The sequence below is a fragment of the Chrysoperla carnea genome, chromosome 1 (assembly GCF_905475395.1).
Source record: "Chrysoperla carnea chromosome 1, inChrCarn1.1, whole genome shotgun sequence".
In the NCBI taxonomy this organism is placed as follows: Eukaryota; Metazoa; Arthropoda; class Insecta; order Neuroptera; family Chrysopidae; genus Chrysoperla; species Chrysoperla carnea.
Genome location: NC_058337.1, coordinates 28,801,504 through 28,820,048, shown reverse-complemented (window position 1 = coordinate 28,820,048; position 18,545 = coordinate 28,801,504). Strand labels below are relative to the sequence as shown.

Genomic DNA, 18,545 nt, shown 5'->3' with positions numbered 1-18,545 from the left:
AATCCTATCCAACCTTTTTCTGCTTTTTTGTTATGTTTCTTCGATAATTTTCCTTATTTAATTGTTTGGTGGTTGTTCTGAGTAAAATTAGGTAGGCATTACCATCGCGTATGTAAGCAGTGTTGTTCTACAACTTATCTCTATCCTTGATCTTGACAACTTATCACCTTTGGCGCTAGTTTAATTGCACCTTAACTTTGTTAATCTCGTATTAGTACAAGAGACGGTATAAGGTCGATCATCACTCATTTTATAACCAGTTGAGACATATTTTTTATGATATTTTATTGATTTTTAAACATGCCTATCATATTTTTTCTATCAAAAAGTGTTCATGGCTATTTTTAATCTAATTAATTTTAATTATTTCTTCCATGAACGGTTTTTCATGGCAAGCCTATACCATTATTTCCTTTATAAAATTATCTCTCTTCTGATACCAATTTCGATTGGCTAACAGATCGGTGTAGTTACTTATATTGATTTACCTGTTCATATTTGATGAAGTAACTTCATCAATCTGTTAACTAATCAAAATAAGTATCGGAAGAAAGATAATTTAATTACGAAATTAATGGTATAGGCTTACCTGAAAAAACCGTACATGGAAAAAGTTAATTAATATTAATTTAATCAAAAATAGCCGTGAACACTTTTCGATAGAAAAACTATGATAGGCATGTTAAAAAATCAATAAAATTTCATTAAAAATATGTCTCATCTGGTTATCCAGATGAGACCGTTATGTAGTTAAATTAAAATCAAAAATTATAATGTACGAAACCCCTCAAAGAAAACGATATATTGAATTTGTGGCTAATCTCAATAAATCTTCTTTCTATCACTCTTTCGATTATAGGAAAGAGATTGGATAAATTGCTATGTTGAAGAGAAGATAATTTGCTACGTCTAGTAATTAAAATATTTGTTTAGAATACTCAAGAAACACAAGTGAAAATATGTGAATGATTGTTGCTGACACAATAAAGTCATTCCATCATAGGCAAAGTATCTTTCACTTGTGTAATAACAGTCACCTAAATATCAAATCGATTTAATATATTTTTTATTATAACATAAAAAAACAAGGGCGGATATGTTGCAATTTTTTGACACATTTTGTAAAATAATATTATTCGCGTATTATCTTTCATGATTTCATTAAAATAGAATTTTAACAATCAAACAACATGATATAAAACATAATATAAATGTTAAAGAAATATTTTTATATTAAATTTATTATTATTAAAAATTCGTTCTTGACAAAAATAACTTTTTTATGATTTATAATAATATCCTTTCAAATTTCATCAAATATATCAAAAATAAATTGTGCAATAAATATGTGCAATAAATAAATTAATTTTGTTTATACTTAAGTAGTGTCGGAGATAGGCATTGTCCGAATAATTTTTTATCCCAATTCGAATAAAAAATAACTCACGATTTTTTTATTCGCGAATAATTTCTTCGCTAAATAAATCATTCGATCCCTTTTTAAATGTGAAATGACGAATCATTTATTCGCTATTTTATTCGGATAAATCCACGAAAAATATTTAAGGTTTGTTGGTTATTCCATATAAATCAGCAACACGAATAATAAATACTATTATCTATATTTGTCCGTTTCGTTAATGCCTACAAATAACAATCACAAAGCTAACAGCAAAGTTAATGAGATATTCTAATAAATAATTATTCGTGGCAATTCATTCAACGATTGGTTATTCTTATTCATTATTGGTCATTCGAATAAATTTTACCCATCACTGAGTGGAGCACATACGAGTTTATGTGCAAGAGAAGAACTTCGGATAGGAGCGTAGCTACGGCCGTTATCAGCCGTATCAATGATACAGGGCCACCAGGCTACAGAGGTCCCTAACGTGTGTCAACAACAGTTGACAAAAGTTTTTAAAATTAAAACTGATAAAAAAATACGTAAGGTCTTCGATAGGACGGGAACGGCTATCAGATTTGTTACTATTGTCTATAGAGGCAGAAATGTTGAAAAACTGAAATCATCTTCAGCTATAGATGATTTAATAAATCAATTTGCCGAAAAAAGGCAAGCAAAGTGTATATTTAATTTGAATTGTTTGGCTAGCTTAATTTCTAGGAGGCAGTGATAACTTATAATTAATAAATATTTATTTTAATTTAATGCAAGCATTTTTGTTTCTTTTGTGAGAAATCTTTACCGTTCATTTGGCACCTAAACTAATTTGATACAGATTCATATACCTCATTGGGTAGGGTTTTATAGACCTGTTCCTTTGTACAGGTCTTTAAAACGGAATAAAAATTTTCCAGTCATTTTTCTTCTGTTTCAAAAAGCTAGCTTTTTACCTGTGGAAACTTTTGATTTACTCATCAAGGACTTCTCGAATTCGTACTGCACTAGTAGTACTTAATTACTTAATGAGTGTGAAATCCTTTACTGAATTGCTGACAAGTGAAAGACCAATCTTAATTACTTTATATTTGACTCCATCTCCTGTTCTAATAGTTGGAATGAATAAAGGTACTAGTATTACATAACATAAATTGTCACAATTAAACTGTGTATTTTATATAAAAATAGATAAAAACAATTTAAAAAAATTATAAACATATTAAATATTTATCCATATATGCTTATCTCATATTATTTACAATACCTTTAATTCACTATTATTCAAGTCTGTTGCAATAATGTTTTTAAACGCTTTGATATTGCTGAATAACATATTTTATATATGATAGGTGTACCATATACTTATAATAAGATATATCACATTGCATTCTCAAATATTTTATCAATTTTATTGTTACTGTACCATTATTGTGCTCTTTTGAAATTTGAAGTTTTTATTATATTAATACTAGTCGACTCGTACGGACTGGGGTTGATTTGCGGTAAGCGACCCACCGTGAACTTATAGAATGTTCGGCCCAATGCACAAGAAAAAAAGTGTCCGTAAAATCCGTTTATTTTTGTTTGAACTTTTGTATGTATTTTAACATGAGCTATTTTATTGCTATAGAGGTCGCGTATCAATGATCTAACACAAATTTTTATAACATTTATCAATCATTCATAACAAGTTATTAAATTTTTAGGTTCATCAAAGACGTATTACAAAAAAAAATTAATTGTCTGTGTTTTTTGTTATTCTAATGTTTAGGTATAGCTATTTAGGTACATCTAAGTATTTAGGTACCTTATATTTATTTATTTATATTTTTATTTCCGGCATACAGTGTACACAGGTTCAAATATATATATATACTAGCGGCCCCGACGGACGTTGTCCCGTAAAAACGTAACTCCAATTCATGAATACTTATACTACGTTTAGCCTGTCCGCTAAACCCATCCCGCTAAACCCCAATTTAACTCCTATTTATTGGAGTGGCCTGACCTTCGACCTTTGGCCTGACCTTTGATAGTAGAGCTCGCTGCGCTCGCATATGGCTCTAATAAATGCCTATTGACAATACCTGAATACTATTAAAAATACATAGTACACATAGTATACATAATGTGATATGATTTATATGCGCTCCCACCATTTAATGAAATTTAATTTTTTTGGTACGGAGCCCTCAAAAACAGTTGTACTGGACCAAATTGTAAATCTAAACCATTCTCGAATCTCCACGAACACACACAAAAAATTTCATCAAAATCGGTCCAGCCGTCTAGGAGGAGTTCAGTCACGTACACACGCACACAAGAAATATATATATTAAGATATATTTCAAAATTTCTATTTTTTTTAAATAGCCAATAACTATTAAACATGTGCATAAGGTAAATGACAATCTTAATAATTAAAATAAAATAAGAAACAAGTAAAAACAAACAATTGACTGAGTTAATTGTTGAAATACCATGTATAGACAGTGTTGATGACTTTCATATTATACATATACCTATACATGTCACACATACATAACTAATAATCCCATATTAATACATACTATAAAATTTGCATCTAATGTGTGCCCTCTTGAGTAAACAGTGGTGTTTACAAAAAAATATTTAAACTTTTGTTCTATCTCTAACGGTTTACAAGATGGGCCCTACGGACCCAATTGACCTATGTTATTCATTTACGAACTCGACCTCACTTTTTACGTCCTGAGTGCGCTGTAAAAATTTCAGCTTGATATCTTTTTCCGTTTTTGAGTTATCGTGTTCACAGACGGACGGACGGACAACCAAAAATGGACTAATTAGATGAATCTATGAACACCTATACTTAAATTTTGTTCGTAGCATCAATATTTTTAAGCGTTACAAACTTAGGTATACTTCACATATAAATGGTATATTCCGCCCTTTTTGTTTTTTGCCTCGATTTAAATCTTGTGCACCATGGATTTGGCTATACGGTTTCTTTTGGCACGACGTATGCCATTATTTAAATCATTTTTTTACACACACAAACACACAAAAATCGGTTTGTATTATAATTGTATGTATTTTTGAAAACGGATTGAAATATTGCTTTCAACATCCAAGCTGCTTCATCTTTCAGTCGCAATTAATTTTGGAAAAATTATTAAAAATAAAATAATAAATAAAAAAAGATTTGTAAGACAGAAATAAAATAACCTACTTTTTTGATAAATTAAATTTATTTTAATATGGAAACAATTATTATATTCATTTACAGTAGGAAGTAAATTCCATAATTTTTTTTCTATAATCAAATTTTATTTTATTTAAATTGTGAGCAATTTTTATATTATTAGATAATTCCATTTCATATTTTTACTTTTATTGATTGTATTTATCAAAAGTGGTAAAACAATTTGACGATTTTAATGTTCTATAAAATAAAATTTTAAGTAAAGTCAGTAGATAAGAGTATATAATTCATCGTAAGCAAAATTGTAGACAATAAATTTTACTACAATTGATAATAATAATTTACTACATTCAAAAGCCATTGACTTGGCTCTTAAAGAACATATCCATTATACGAATTTTTCTACTCGTCGTTGAGTTATAAAAATAGTTCATGTTAGCTAGATTTAAAAACTTTGATTAATTTACTTGCGACCCAATAATACATTATACTGGAACAATATAATAAAAGTAATATTTTTGAATTATGTTTTTGACCTGTTTAATAAAATATATTCAGACTCAGTACCTCAGTGTATTCTTTATACATAATTAAATAATCAATTTCAGTGTTCCAAATTTTTTCCATATTTATTTTTATTTATTCTAAGAATAACTTTATTGAATTTTCATTCCAACTTAATTACCTTTAAAAATTGATAGATATTATATAAAACCATTTATTCATAGAAAAATAATTGATAATTTATGATTTAATTAATATTTAATAGTACCACCTTCACATAAATTTTAATGAGCGCTTTTAGACAATACTGTGATCATACAATTATTTTGCAAACAAGAAACAATTCATTTGGCTCACTTTACTAAGAATTATTTAAATAAAAATTTGTCAAAAAAAAATTAAATAGGATACTTAAAATTAATAATTAAAGTGCACTATAATTAACATGCACTATAATAAAAAAAAGGACATAATTTCGTATATATGTTAAAAACGGGTTTTAGGAAATGCTCTAAAAAACCAATATTTAATAGAACATAGAATCAGAAAAATTTAGAGATGGAAATTTTTTTTATAGATTTGTTGAAATGATAAAGAAAAAAACAGCTTGTAAGTTGCGTGTGAATTGAGCACATTTTAATGAACATGACTACAGGGTGTCCCAAAAAGTATGGAACCCCGGAGATCGCAGAATCAGCGAGAAAAAAAGGAATATCAAGATTGTCCTTCTTGCCTTAGAGTTTCCTATGAAATAAGATGTTTGAACTTGGAATATAACCTTGAAGGTCATGGTCAAAGTCATATTTGGATGTAAAATATTCTGCTCTTTTCAAATCCGGAATAAAAAATAGGAGTTCTCATTGTAAAATTCGATTTTTGGTTCGCTGTAGCTTTAAGGTTACGTTCAAGGTCAAATCCAAGGTCACCATTGGATTTTCCGTCGAAAAATATGTTGGATATGGTGGTTATGCAAGAATTACTATTTCAAAAATAGCTTTGATCTTGGAATAACTTTGAAGATCATGGTCAAGGTCTTTAATTTCTTCTAAATCGCACAGAGAATAGACATGAATTTTTCACAAAAGACGTATAAGAGAATGAATAATTGATAAATGAAAATTCAAATTTTTGGTATCATTTTCAATTTACGGTATCGAAATATCTTTTAATGAAAATGATAACAAAAATTTAAAATTTTATTTATCAATTAATCACCCTTGTGGTCTTTTCTGTCTGTACAGTTTATGAGAAATGTGCCCTTTTTTGGTAAAAAGAAAAAAAAAGACTTTGATAGTTAATTTCTCATAAACCGTTTCGAGAATAGATATTTTCCACAAAAGACGTATAAAAGGATGATAATTTGATAAATACAATTTTTTGGATCATTTTCATTTTTTCGGTATAGCTGCACCTTCAATGCATTAAAAAACCTGGGTAGAACCATAAAAATTATTTGACCCAGGAGAAGCAACTTGCCCCAGGGTTACGATACACACATCTCATTTTTCAAAATAGATTAAAACGACATACCTTCACCCAAAAACCATTTCCCCTTTTTGTATGCAATAGCTCAAAAACAATTTGCTTTGAAATTTTTGGTTCAATTTTGCTAAAAGAATTTTTCTTTTTATTTCAGAATGTTACATCAATCGCATCAACAAAAGCGGAATCCATACAACATTCAATTTGTACTTTTAATCACCACTGTTATAGCAATTATCTTACCAACACTAGTTAATTGTGTACAGTTCGATCCAGATCTACCTCCTGGACCGTATTGTGCAACACGTCAAGGACAATGTTGTCCATCACGTAATGATGATTGTTCATATCCAATATTGGGTACACGATGTTACTGTGATGATTTCTGTAATCGTACAATTCATGATGACTGTTGCCCAGATTATTGGTCACATTGTCGTGGAATTGAGCCACCACCAGCAACCTTTCGACAATGTACGGATGAGAACGGTAAATATTATATACAGGGACAGCAAAGGAAGAAGAATTGTAACACATGGTAAGTTTAAGTTTAGCCTAATTTTTCAAAGTAAATTATATTATTTCCGCCCCCTTACTCTTATTATTTCCCTTACCAAAGAAGTCATGTTGGTAAATGTATAATTTATAGAGATGTGCCGACTATGACTTTGGCCGACTAGCCGATTAGTCGGTTGTAAAAAGACCGATTAATAGGCCAAGCCGATCATTGTTTCGGGGTTATTCGGTAATCTCCGAAGCGCTTCGTATACAGCTTATCGCCCGCAAGTCACAATTTTGTTTTGTTTAATTGATTATTGCTTTTTCACGGGTCAGAGCAGCGTTTTGTGTAAAAGACAATATTTATACAATACTATTGGTTGTTAAAGCGTTTCAGAAAAAAAAGCCCGCATTACAAACTAAAAATTCAATAATTAACTTTCGAAAAATTATTCTTAATCATAATAAGAAGTCACAATTAAATTTAAAAAAAAAAAAAATTATGTAAGTCTGAAAATTATGTTTTTCAGAAAATATAATTTATCGTAAACATAGGAATTGATAAAATTAATAATGAAAATGATTTTTTCATACAGTTTTTCTTAAATATTAATTGTAATTTTTAGTAAGCATTATTTTTTATATAAATAGTTAAAGATTAAACTATTTTTTATATAATAAGTTTAAAAATAAAAAAATTTCTTGTTTCTGGAACAATGTTAAGTCTTTGTTAAAAATCTAAAAATTATGACTATCCCATAAAAGAACTAATTTTAATTTACGGTGACTTATTCTCTGAGTAACTTGTATCATTTCCAGACAATCTTTTCAAAAATTTAATTGCGACTTCTATACATTTTTAAAAACAATTACTAAAAATTGTAAGTTAATGGTGTTTCATTTTTCTGTAGCGCCTCAACAAACTTAAAATGATATAGCTGAATTACAATTCAAACTGGCGCGAGAATTTTAAGTACATCAAATGAGTGAAATTTTAATACGTTATAGTTACGATATGTTAGTGTAAAGCAAGCTGCTGCATATTATACCAAAATTCTGAAATTTCTCTCATCCTTTTTAAGCAATTGCCTGACCATTCCTTGAACTCTTATTTCTCCTTTATTCCAGGAATTAATATTAAATTTACATTTTGTTTTATAGTACCTGTTCAAATGTTGGAGAACGAGCTGAATTTCTATGCGAGGATAACGAATGCTTAGTCGATACCGATTTAATAAATGACGTAAATAATAATCGCCTGGAATGGTCTGCTACAAATTACAGTAAATTTTGGGGACATACTCTTAAGGAAGGTTTAAAATTACGTTTGGGTACATTTGCACCAAGCTATTATATACAAAAAAATATGAATCCATTAATGTTAGTTTATGAGCCAAAAACACTACCACGACAATTTGATGCTGCTGATAAATGGCGTAGTGCCATATCTCCAATTCGGGATCAAGGTTGGTGTGGATCATCATGGGCCATTAGTACCACATCGGTAGCTTCTGACAGGTATTTAAAATAATACAGTATTTTATATAAAAGCAAAAATTCAAAAAACATGTATTGAAGGTGTTTTATAAGAGAACTAACTATGCGCTAGATAGATACCATGGAAGTAAATCATGTAGTTACACAAGTTCATCAACTAACGCCCCCTTTGTAAAATTTCCTATCTTTACAGACACCTCTATTTAGAAAATTTATGAAAAGTTTGAAAATAATTTTCGCAAAATGTATTAAGCATAAACTTTTCTTTGCACATAAATTTTTAACTAGTCGAAATCAAATAAATCCGGTTTAAATAACCTCGATGTTTAGTTGGGAAAGTGCTATTTAATAATTCCTGAGGGTAAAATGGTCCCTCGTTGTTATAACTAAACCATTTGTTTTAACTGAAGCATTAAATTAAGTTGTTTTAACTGAACCATTAAAGCCATCTAATTTATTTATCGATAGATAGCTTCCACGTGATCAAATTAATCGTTGAACAAAGACTTATGGAGATGTATAAGTTATTTGATGTTTCGTAACAAAAATATTAATTTTACTGCTTTTGATCTATGGTAAGACAGATTTCAGCGTAAAGTTTCCTTTTTTTGTGTTAGTTTTCGGTGGCTGGTTGTTTTACTCTTGGCAATTCTGTTGACTTTTAATAACAAATTTTGATAGGCATAGGTAAATTTTAAAGTCAGTTTCTATCACGATATTCAAATATGTCATTATGGGTAAAATGATTTCCTTATTCTTACAAGGTCAGTAAAACGTTCCCTTTTGAAAAATTTGATCAAATCAAAAGAAATTGGCATGCTAATAAAGAAACCAAAAATATTTCGACGTTATACATATCTCGCATAGTTTGGCTATAAGCTACATTTTTTCTTAGGGGAATCTTAATAGGACAAATTCCCCTAATTACCAATCGTTTTGTTATTTAAAAAAATTGGAAATCATGGTGAAGCCCCATCCCACAAACAGGCATGTCTTTATGTCATGCGTTATGTTTGCCTATATCTGCTTCCTTTCTGCATTTTACCTCAAAAGCTACAATTCCAAAGAAGATGAATTTGATTCAGCTCAACTAATTATCTGTTCTCGTTTAAAGTCAAAATCGAAGAAGTCTCTGAAGTTTCAATTGCTACCATGATGTGCCTAAGATAGAACTACAAGAGCTCAGTTTCGATTCCTATTGTTGAAATGTGCCCCTTTGTATCTTTTCTTAATAAAAAGACACGTGCCAAACAAAAGAAATTGCTTGAAAACAGACCTTTGACTCATACCTCATAACATGCCTAGATATCCCTATGTTTGTCTGTCCACAAATGATGTTCAAGTTTCCAGCTTGGCATGAGAGTATTTTATCCTTCTCATGTTTGTCCGACTTCGTCACTTCTCGAGACTCAATAAGTCTCCGATTAGGTTATATTTTTTTATGATTTTGCCTCCCTAATGGAATGCCAAAAAGCGCCTCAATGGAAGTTCTTATTATAGTGGCATTTAAAACAACAGTAAATCATAGTATGAGTGAATCAACCAACAATGAATCAATTTTCTCTTAGTTACACTTAGAGAGGTCTTTGTCCACCAGACAACCGATTTATTTTTAAAATTTGATATAATACAATTAAAATTTCTCCATTTTAGATTGGGAATAATGTCCGTAAATTTGGAAAATGTTGATTACAGTCCACAACATTTAATATCATGCAACATTAAAGGCCAACAAGGATGCAATGGTGGTCATGTCGATAGAGCCTGGACATATTTAACATTAAATGGGGTTGTCAACGAAGAATGTTTCCCATATGAAGGTGTTGATAAACGATGTCCATTTAAAAAAGGTTATAATTTAGTTAAAGCTGGCTGCAGACCAAAAGTATTATCACGTAAAAATTATTATGTGGCAAGTCCATGGTATTCACTGGGCAATGAGACTGATATTATGGAAGAGATTCGTCGATCTGGTCCAGTACAAGCAATAATGACTGTGTATCCAGATTTATTTGTATATCAACGTGGTATTTATTCACATTTACCAGAAGCATCCAGAAAACCAACTGGATACCATTCAGTTCGAATTGTAGGATGGGGCGAAGAACGAGGTGTCAAATATTGGGTACGTTAGAAAATGATATGTTAGTCAAATATAAAATTAAAGTGTTGGGAATTTAATTAAACAAGAGAAGAATGTGTAGATGTGACCTTTAAGAGTCAGACTAATAACTTTCTTTGTATTCATTTTGGGGTATTAATTATGTAAACAAACATATTCAAATGTGCAAGACTAAAACTTCACTCAAAATGAATTACTTAGATGAAATAATATTCCATTAACTTTGATTGGGACTAGGTAGATAAACAACTCATTTCAAAAATAAATTTATTAATTTCCTAACAGTAATTATTGTATTCATCTCGAAGATCGAAGTAAAAAATATTCTTATCTTAACGTTTTGAAGTGCTAATAATGTTTTCAATTACACACAAACTTCTAATCCCATTTTGCATTAAAATTTGGGACTAAAACTAAAAATATTCAACTATTTTTTCATTTTTGCAAGCTAAAATTTTCGGCCTTGTAAAAAATTTTTGGGTTTGATTTCGCTTTTCGATCAAAATTCGTTTCAAAACATGTCCATTCCAAAAAACATATCGTCAAATTCACTTTTTTTCCTGTCAAATTGGCTTTTTTTAATCAGCGGGTAAATAACGAATTTTAAAACATAAAAACGACATATTTGGCTGTCAAATAAAATTTTGATTCCTCGTTTTCATCCTCTTAAGACTATCAGATTAGGTTGTTCCTATTATCATATCAATCTATGATTTGATAACAGGATCGAATAGCTCTTTATAAATTCTTATATCTTTTATAGTTTCCTAAAAAGGAAACTATAAACTACACCTCTGGAAACTAAACTAGAAAAAATCCTAATCCCCTTATAATTAAGAGAAAAGTTAATATAAAATTAGGCACTATAGACCAACAACTCAGAGTGACAGGCTTTTAGCATCTTTCTATCTTTTCTCCGAAATTATAAGAGATGGAAGGTTTCCGACTTCCGTTGTATAGAGAAGTCCCATCTCATGAGGCATTTACATACTAAATAGATATGAGATATTTCACTGAACTGACGTTGCCTTCCGTGCACTGAACTGTGTAAATAGTACAGAATAATTATTTAACGTAAGCAAAGTTCTAGAAAATAATTTTTTTTAATATTTACAATAATTGAAATTTAGCACCCCATAAAACCAATAAAACCCCATTTTTTTTAATTTAATGAAATTATTTTATACCTTTTAGTTCAGCTAGTTACAAAAGCATATTTTTTAGATTTTTAAACTATTATTTAATATAATAATTTATCATTTTACCATTTTTTTTTAAATATTTACTATTTATAAAGATATCTACAATTTTAATGATTTTTATTATTAGTAAAAAGAAAATTTTTATCGCAAACAAAATGGTAGAAAATAAGTGTTACCATAATTTATCAATGAATACTTTAATTTCTCGAATAAGGTCTGATCTCTAAGAGTTACGTCCACCATTTATGGACTGGTTTAACGGACAAGAGACTCACTGAATATAAATTTTATAATGGTTTAAGGGTCACTCTTCACGGTATGATATCCCAAAATAAATAAAACAAATTAAATTTCAAACACAATAGCTAATTTTAAGTGATTGGCATTTGTTTTAATCGATTTTATTTTTCAATAAATAAAAATTTATACCCACGCAATACTTTCTCCGTTCAGTTCACATTATTAATCATAATTATATGTTTTTTGTTTTCAGAAAGTGGCAAACTCTTGGGGAAAAGATTGGGGTGAGGACGGATACTTCCGTATTGTTCGTGGTAAAAATGAATGTAATATTGAACGTTACGTATTTGGAACATGGGTTCAACCAGAGAATTTTATTCTCACAACAAATCCATAAATGAATTCAAGTTCACATAAACTATTCAACACAATTAAGGAGATAAAACAAAAAGAAGATCCAGTTTATGTGAAGTTCAATTTTTTTTAATATAAGAGAACTGCTCGTAGTTAACCATTCTTGATAACACTAAAATTCAATTCGTGTTTATTTTATAGTTTTTATAGTAAATAAAGAGGTACAAGATTTTATTCAGCCTATCTTTAGTTGGCTCAAAGATACTCAAAGTATCTTGATCTAAGATTAGATCTACCAACTTTTAAAAAGAATTTGCTGAAAACTACCAACTTTTTAAATCATATCTACCACCTAGACAGATTTTGGGTTGGAAACGCTGGACTGCCAAATCAAGGATGTGAACTTCTAAAAACCATCCTTTACTTGATTGACTTGTACTGTAGAATAATGTTGACATACAAAAACAATAATAGTAATAAATAATAATTTACCTAAAAATATCTCCTTTTTAAAACGCTCTATTAGATATAGAAGGGATCAAAGTATGTCGATGTAATAAAACTTGCCTAAGTATGGAGTTGCTTTGTTAGGGAGCTAGACAGTCCTAAAGTTGGAATTTTGAAATAGTTTTTTGGAACTTAACTCCAAACGCTAAAATTGGATATCTAGATATTGTTTTATAGGAAAAAATAAAAATTAAATTTATCATCAATAGTAAGAGACCCTTAAGTGCTCTATTAACGATATTTTTAGATGTTGAAGAACATCTGGAACCATGAACGGAAATTTTCATAGTTAAATTTTATTGTTTTAAATTATTAATATTGCAAATTTTGAGTAAATCATAATAGGCGATTTTTATCGAGAGTACATTTTCGCAGTAGACAATTTACTAAATCAAAATTCAACCTTTTCAGTCCTTTACCTCATTGGGTGTATAAATATGAGAGATTTGTCCTATAAAACAATGCCAAATTTGGCAACGTAGCCTTTGCGTTTGAGGTTAAGTTACAAAAAAATTTTTAAAATTTAAGACCGCCTGGGCCCCAAACTAAGCAACTTGGTACCAAGGCAAGTTTGGCTAAATCAAATTATTTTGCGCTGTACTATATCTGGTAGAGCGTTTTAAAGACATTTTAGGTATATCCGGTATTTTCCTTTTCTAGCTACCAGAAACAGGCCAACCCGTGCTAACTTAACCCAATATAATAACACAAACAGCATGGATTTTTTAAATAATTTAAGCTTAATAGGAAACATTTAAGATGGTCTTCATGGCAAAAAAAATTCAAAGATGCACTGCCTTAAATCTAGCCTCACTGGTCCTCTTGTATTATCATAACTGAACTCATTACTCGTTATAAAAATTTCAAATTTATTTTTGGATATATATTAATTAAAGTGAGAATTGCCAAGACATTTCTACTGGGAGTAGCCCTTATTTAGAATTTTGGTCCCCATTTTAAGATTATAAAACCTTGAACCTTGTTAAGAGCGGTAAAATAAAATTGAACTTTAGTATTATCGGAGAAAGGTTGATTATGAACGGCGATCTTGGATCATTTAAATTAGAGTTTAAGTCAATTCTAAATATGTGCCTTAATAATTAATTTAACGAATGAACGCTTTATGTAAGATAGCGTTATTATAGAAATTGTTTTATAAATTAAGGAAATATTGTAAATTACGATTTTCTAGAAATTATTTGAAGAAAGTTTACAAGAAAATAAACATAGTACTGCCATCTATTATAAATAGGTAATAAATTATGTACTGCCATCTATAATAGAGCAGTCCGTATCCCGAAAAATAGGTCCGGGCTCTGTTCCTGTCGCCATACACGTCAATTTTTAAAATGCCTCCAAAAAAACATTTATAGCTTCTCCGACAATTCTCATTTACGTTAACTTCACGAAAATAACGATGGTTTATTTTTTTTTGTTACGCAAATTATATCTTGCCGCAGGTTATAGGATTTGTGGTAAAGTGTTGACCATGGAGGTTATAAAGAAGGAGAACGATCGCTACGTGCTAAAGCATTAGCGCACCTGTCCCTGAAAATTTGTAGATTTTATAGTTAATTTTTTAGCCACCAGCCGCGCTGTCGTCGGTAATTATATTAGCGCACAACAGCCCGCATTTAATGAGACAACTTAGCGATCCCAGCACCTCACTTATTTTGTCCATATTTTGGGGACAATATTTTCTATTGCGATCGTTCTCCTTCTTTATAATCTCCATGGTGTTGACAATAAAAAAGCAAAGACATCGTGACACTTTGGCGTTTTTTAAAAGTTTGGGTTTTTTAAAAAAGCGGACTCGACAAAAAAAGAACACGTTTTCACTGTTGGGCAAGGTTTAAAAAATAATAAGCTTAAGCAGTTTCAGCTCGCGATTTTCGTATAAACTATGATTAAAATAGTGATTTAGCTTCAACAAATGCGAAAATCATAAATTTCGAAAAATTCAGAGAGATTATACCATGGTAGTCTAAAAAGTCTAAAGTTTCTCACAACAGGTCTACCACTCACTCATTGAGGGGAAAATTCAAATCTGTGTCACCACTATTTAGCTACATTTACCAAAAAACTTTTATGAGCCAAAGAACGACTAAGCATAAAAGCCCATATACCTTTTATCATGCACTTTCAGTGTTTTTATAATAAAAATGATTCTTTTTTCTTTCGGTCAGATGACAAAAAACCGTTACGGTAAAGACATATAAAATATCTTCTATCTTTGTGAAACAGCGTTGTTTGATAAAGGTAAAATATACTTGCTTTTTTCTACTTGTCCGATTAATTTTTTGACAATTGTCCAAAACAAAAGCGAATCAATGAAAAGGCCTATTAACATAAATAACGATCACATTGAATTTTTACATATATTTTAAATTTCTTTATATTTATGTAAACGTGAATGAAAATTAAGAACTAGCCTATAAACGTTTTTTTTGAGGGATTCTAACAATTGATGTAAGTAGCATCAGGAATCCCAATCAATTTTTCTGGCTAGGTGCTGGTCTATAATATTTTTTACATATAATTATTTGAAACGACGATAAAGAAATTTTAAAACAAATTGTGTGTTCATATTATTTGTAAAATCGTATACTAAAAATAAGTTTTTGTTTTTTCTCGTAAATATTTGTAGATTTTTTGATTATATTTTTTTATATGTATTTTAAAAGTAGTTTTTCGCTTATGTTTCGAAAAATATTTTTTTAGTTGTACTTATTATTTTTATGTTTCGATTGTTTGTAATTACAGTAATTATTAACGTACTTATAAATCGAATATGTATTTTTGTAAAAAAAAAATTGCATAATGTAATTGTATTTTATTTTTTAGTGCTTTAATCGTTTGTTATCTATCGTAAAATTAATTTAATATATTATTTATTTAAATTACAAGTACAATTTTTCTTTGATTTTTTTTTCAAAATTTTCTTCCAAAACATGAACTATTACTTGTTTGTTGTCTTATTTTTTGAAAATTAGCGCACAAGCAAAAATTGAACATCTATTTTGACAAAAAATTTGTATTTTTCTATTTCTTTGGCTCTTAGATAGGACTAGGCGGCCTTGAAATCATAATTGTGAAAGTGTGCGGGGGTGGATCACCGATTTTGATGCCGATTTTTTCCTTGAAAGTACATCAGAAAAGAAGATGACCCTGAAAATTTGGGCCCAATTCGTCCAAATGGGAGCGCATATAAAACTATACCATCTTTATCAATCAACATTAAAAATAACAGTATTAACTTTATTTTTACTAGAAATTTTGAACAATTTTAAACAAAAAAAAGAAAATAGACATTATAAATTTTTTCACTCCATACCAAAACCCTTCAGAAAAAAAACATCCACTTTTTCGAGGCCCGTTTCCATTTATCCAAAACGTGTTTTTTGTGTCGGAATTAAAGCTTGTTTGGATGGATCTGATGAAACTAGTATTTGTACAAGGAATTTAATTTAATTTAATTATTAACCCTCCTTTAGCCGTCAAGCGCAAAATGATCTGGCAGGCACAGCTTGGAAATTTTGTAGCTATACCGCGAAAATAGGTGACATGGCCACCTGCCGTCGACTTTTTAAACTAATTTTTCAGTCTTTCATATTTTTCCATGTATTTGGGCAGTTTTTTAATTCAGTTTACTCAAAAACAATGCATTTTTGGGAATAAATATTTCCTTTTTTTATTTATCGATGAGTATAGTCCCGACGTGTAATTTTTTCGTTTCTTTCTGTATTCAAATGAATGTGCGTTTTCCATTGAAATGTACAGTCTCACCCTCATATATATAGTGGCATAATATCATTATGAATCCTTTTGGATTTTCTTTCTCCCACATCTACTTGGGTCCTTCAATTCATCTTTAAACTAAGTGTACAGAGACCTTGCAGAAACGTAAATATCTGTATTTAGGAACTTTTTGTGTTTATTAGATGTAATATAGTTACTGTTCATCTCGATGAGGTTTTGATAACGTGAAATTATTTCGTTTTTTTAATATTATTCCTGACTTTACGACACCCTAAACACCTAAGGTGAGTTTGAGTTCTTTTATACTCTTCATCAGGTGATAAAATGCCTATACAATTTGTCGAAAATCTAAAAAAGAAAGAAATAAATATTAAATAATTTTATTAGTCATTTAAAGTTTTTTGTCGAAAAATACTTTTATAATATTAATAATTAAATACCGTTTTTCATCATATCCAGTCCCAGAACAAAAATTACTATTTTCTACTATTTTTAACAATTGCCAAACATCTTCAATTGATGACATATTTCCTCCATAGTCCATGGTTTTATCTGTATATGCGTTAATAATCTATAAATAAATAAAAAAACTCGTGAACAGCAAAACTTCAATCCCAAGGATATATTTTCATGCTTTACATGCTTCTTATTATAAGATGGTTTTTATTGAAATGGAATTATTTTAATTTCGTGTTTTTTTTTTTTTTTTTGAACACATGGAATATCTTTTAGAATATAGATACTACTAGAAGATACTGCCTTAACATTAACTCTGTTCACATAAAAACCTTTAAACACAATCTGAAAAGCCTTAAAATCGCGAAAAAATAATATTTCGACTTAAAAAATTGTAATGGAGACTAGAAAGTTGAAGACGCAAAGCCTTAGAATAGTCGGAAAAAGATTTTGACGAAGTTTTGTCACCACTTTTTCTTTTTCAGTTATTTAAATCTTTAATTGATAAGAATTTCTTACCGAAACTGTAAGATTTTTGTCTATTTTTATATGACTTTGCACTTTAAAATTGTTTAAATGTGTAAGAAATATGCATTGCTTATGATCTATCATCCAACTCCAGTTTCTAGGTAGAGGTTTAATTTCAAGTTCCTCGACAATGTTATTAATTGAAAATCTTTGAATTTCTTTAACATCCACCTCCTCAAATGAAAGTTGTTCAAGTAAACTCGTGTCTGGTATAGTATTGGAAAATTGTGAATGATTATTAGCAACAAACGATTCTTCGTTTCCACTTTCCTAAAAATTGATTACATTAATTATTATTATTTTAATTATAAAGTTGTTTCTTTTTTATAAAATTCAAATTTTCTTGTCTGTTAACATTTGTACGTAAATTCAGCAAATACTTTGGAAAACAGTGCTTTTGAAATCTTTTTCTATTAGTAACTAATAATTATAATCTTGCGAGATACTGAAAGAAATTTTCAGCTGTTAACACGCTTTTATTAGCTTGGTATGTATTTATATAATGGAATCTTTGAGCGTGATTTTTATCCACTTTATAACGTCGGGATGAATTAAAATTTCACACACTGATCGAGGGCCGACGACGATACAATAATTTAATAAGTTTATCCATTTATCCCGATCAGGTTCTTCAGGATAAAGGGATGATGGTTTGTATATAGAAACCCCATGTAAATAATCTTATAGACATATATAGATCAAAGATGACTATAATGTTAATGTTACTAAGGTTTTCTTAGCTTCATGTGGTTCATAGTCTACAGTACAGGGTGGGCTATGACTTCGTGACTAACACACTCACGAAACTTC

The 18,545-nt window shown here is 29.5% G+C and overlaps 1 protein-coding gene across 1 annotated transcript; it reads left to right on the top strand.

Annotated features, from left to right (window-relative positions):
* Window positions 1-6,723: 6,723 nt before the first annotated feature.
* Window positions 6,724-14,495, top strand: LOC123290666 (tubulointerstitial nephritis antigen-like). Its single transcript, XM_044870928.1, has 4 exons — window positions 6,724-7,110; window positions 8,232-8,588; window positions 10,221-10,692; window positions 12,385-14,495. Exons 1-4 carry the CDS (start codon window positions 6,728-6,730, stop codon window positions 12,526-12,528), a joined length of 1,356 nt encoding a protein of 451 aa, XP_044726863.1. The 5' UTR covers window positions 6,724-6,727; the 3' UTR covers window positions 12,529-14,495.
* Window positions 14,496-18,545: the final 4,050 nt, after the last annotated feature.

Coding starts and splice junctions, on each gene's coding strand:
- LOC123290666 (XM_044870928.1), top strand. CDS start 6,728: ATGTTACATCAATCGCATCAACAAAAGCGGAATCCATACAACATTCAA. Junction 7,111..8,231: donor AAGAAGAATTGTAACACATG/GTAAGTTTAAGT, acceptor TTTGTTTTATAG/TACCTGTTCAAATGTTGGAG. Junction 8,589..10,220: donor ACATCGGTAGCTTCTGACAG/GTATTTAAAATA, acceptor TCTCCATTTTAG/ATTGGGAATAATGTCCGTAA.